Raw genomic sequence first — 1,763 nt, 5'->3', positions numbered from 1 at the left:
TTGAAGTACAAGTGCCCATGGAGGTCAGAGGAGTCTGATTGATTCCCTTTGACCTGAAGTTGAAGGCAGTTGTGAACTGCCTAATGTGGTGCTGGAAACAGAACATGGTTTCTATATGAGAGCAGTATGCACTCTTTACCACTGCACAACTCCACAGATCCTAGACATTGTATTTTAAGCTTGCATAAGTTATAGAACATAAACTGGGATGACCTGTGACTATAGAAACCACCTAAACATCCCCCCTTTTAACATCTTCCACTAAACTCTGAGCCTCTTCTCTGACAGCATTCTGATAATGCCACGACGGATCTCCTTAGTCTTAATGCTGTAGACAATGGGATTGATAACAGGGGGGAAGAAAAGGTAAGCATTGGCCATCATGGTTTGCAGCAGAGGCGACACATGATGTGCAAAACGATGTACCATAGACAAGCCAATCATAGGTACATAATAAGCAAGCACAGCACAGACATGGGAGCCACATGTGTTGAGTGCTTTCTTCCGCCCTTCTCCGGTGGCAATGCCCAGTACAGTATGGAGTATAAGGCCATAGGACACCACAATGAGCAATGAATCTAGCCCAAAAGTGGCAGTAACAATGAAAAGTCCATAGATATTATTGATAGAAATGTCCCCACAAGGTAAATGGATAAGGTTGGGGTGGAGGCAATAGGAATGAGAGAGGGCATTGTGACCACAGAATGGCAGTCTCTGTAACAGTATAGGCAGTGGGGCCATTAGTAAGACACTCTTCAGTCCAATGACAGCTCCTGTGACAAAGATGCGAGGCAGTGTCAAGATAGTTGTATAACGCAGTGGGCTGTAGATGGCCACAAAGCGGTCTACAGACATGGCTAACAACACAGCTGACTCCATAATGGAGAAAGAATGGATAAAAAACATTTGGAGAAGGCATGCTTCAAAGGTAATCTCAAAAGTATCAAAAAGGAAGATACCTAGTACTGTTGGTAGAGTGGAGGCAGAGACGCCAACCTCAGCCAATGCCAGCATGGCAAGAAAGAGATACATGGGCTGATGCAGAGAAGTGTCTGTTCTGATGACGTGAAGAATGGTGCCATTCCCAAGGAAGATGATGATATACATCAGGCAGAAGGGGACAGATATCCAGATGTGCTTTGTCTCCAGCCCTGGGATGCCAACCAAAATGAATGTTGTAGGTAAGAACCCCACAGAGCTATTGGAATTCTTCATGTTGAAATCTCATCCTGTGGGGGCAGTGCCACCTCAAAAGTCAGAAACAAACTAATGAGATTATATTATGTTGAAAAAAATTCATTGGGAATCAAGAAAAGAGAAGAAGAAAACAAACTTTGATTCATGTAACCAAAGATCACATTTCTGACAGATGATTTCCATTAAAATGTTTTCATTGTGAAGGAGTTTCTGTTTCTGTCATAAAGAAGTCATAGATAAAAGAGTAATATGCATCCAAACTGCAGTGTACTGTAGATCAGCTAAGATGGAAATGGCTGTCTTGTTTAGGTGTGGACACTCTTGGCTGTAGAAAGCTACTAGGGAGATAAACCCATACACAATCCCAGAATAAGGTATTGTCTAATGTTTGTAATAGATTAATAGAAGTTATTGATAAATATATAAGTACAAGACAACTTTAAAATTCCCTATGAATAGGTAGTGAATAATGGAGGACCAAAGCAAGGCTGAGGTCATCACCATGAATGCAGCCTGGAGCAAATTACTAGAAGGACTGTGTGCAAATGACCAGATGATTGAGGAGA

At 42.0% G+C, this 1,763-nt stretch overlaps 1 protein-coding gene across 1 annotated transcript; it reads right to left on the bottom strand.

The window, feature by feature from the left end:
* Positions 1–261: 261 nt before the first annotated feature.
* LOC118578705 (olfactory receptor 51J1) lies at positions 262–1,215 on the bottom strand. Its single transcript, XM_036179875.1, is given in 3 exon segments — positions 262–651; positions 653–912; positions 915–1,215. Coding segments are annotated over 3 exon segments (951 nt in total).
* Between the last annotated feature and the right edge of the window lie 548 nt (positions 1,216–1,763).

Source organism: Onychomys torridus, chromosome 1 (genome assembly GCF_903995425.1).
Source record: "Onychomys torridus chromosome 1, mOncTor1.1, whole genome shotgun sequence".
Classification (NCBI taxonomy): Eukaryota; Metazoa; Chordata; class Mammalia; order Rodentia; family Cricetidae; genus Onychomys; species Onychomys torridus.
The sequence above is the reverse complement of the archived record's forward strand: the minus strand, read 5'-3'. Positions and strand labels throughout refer to the sequence as shown.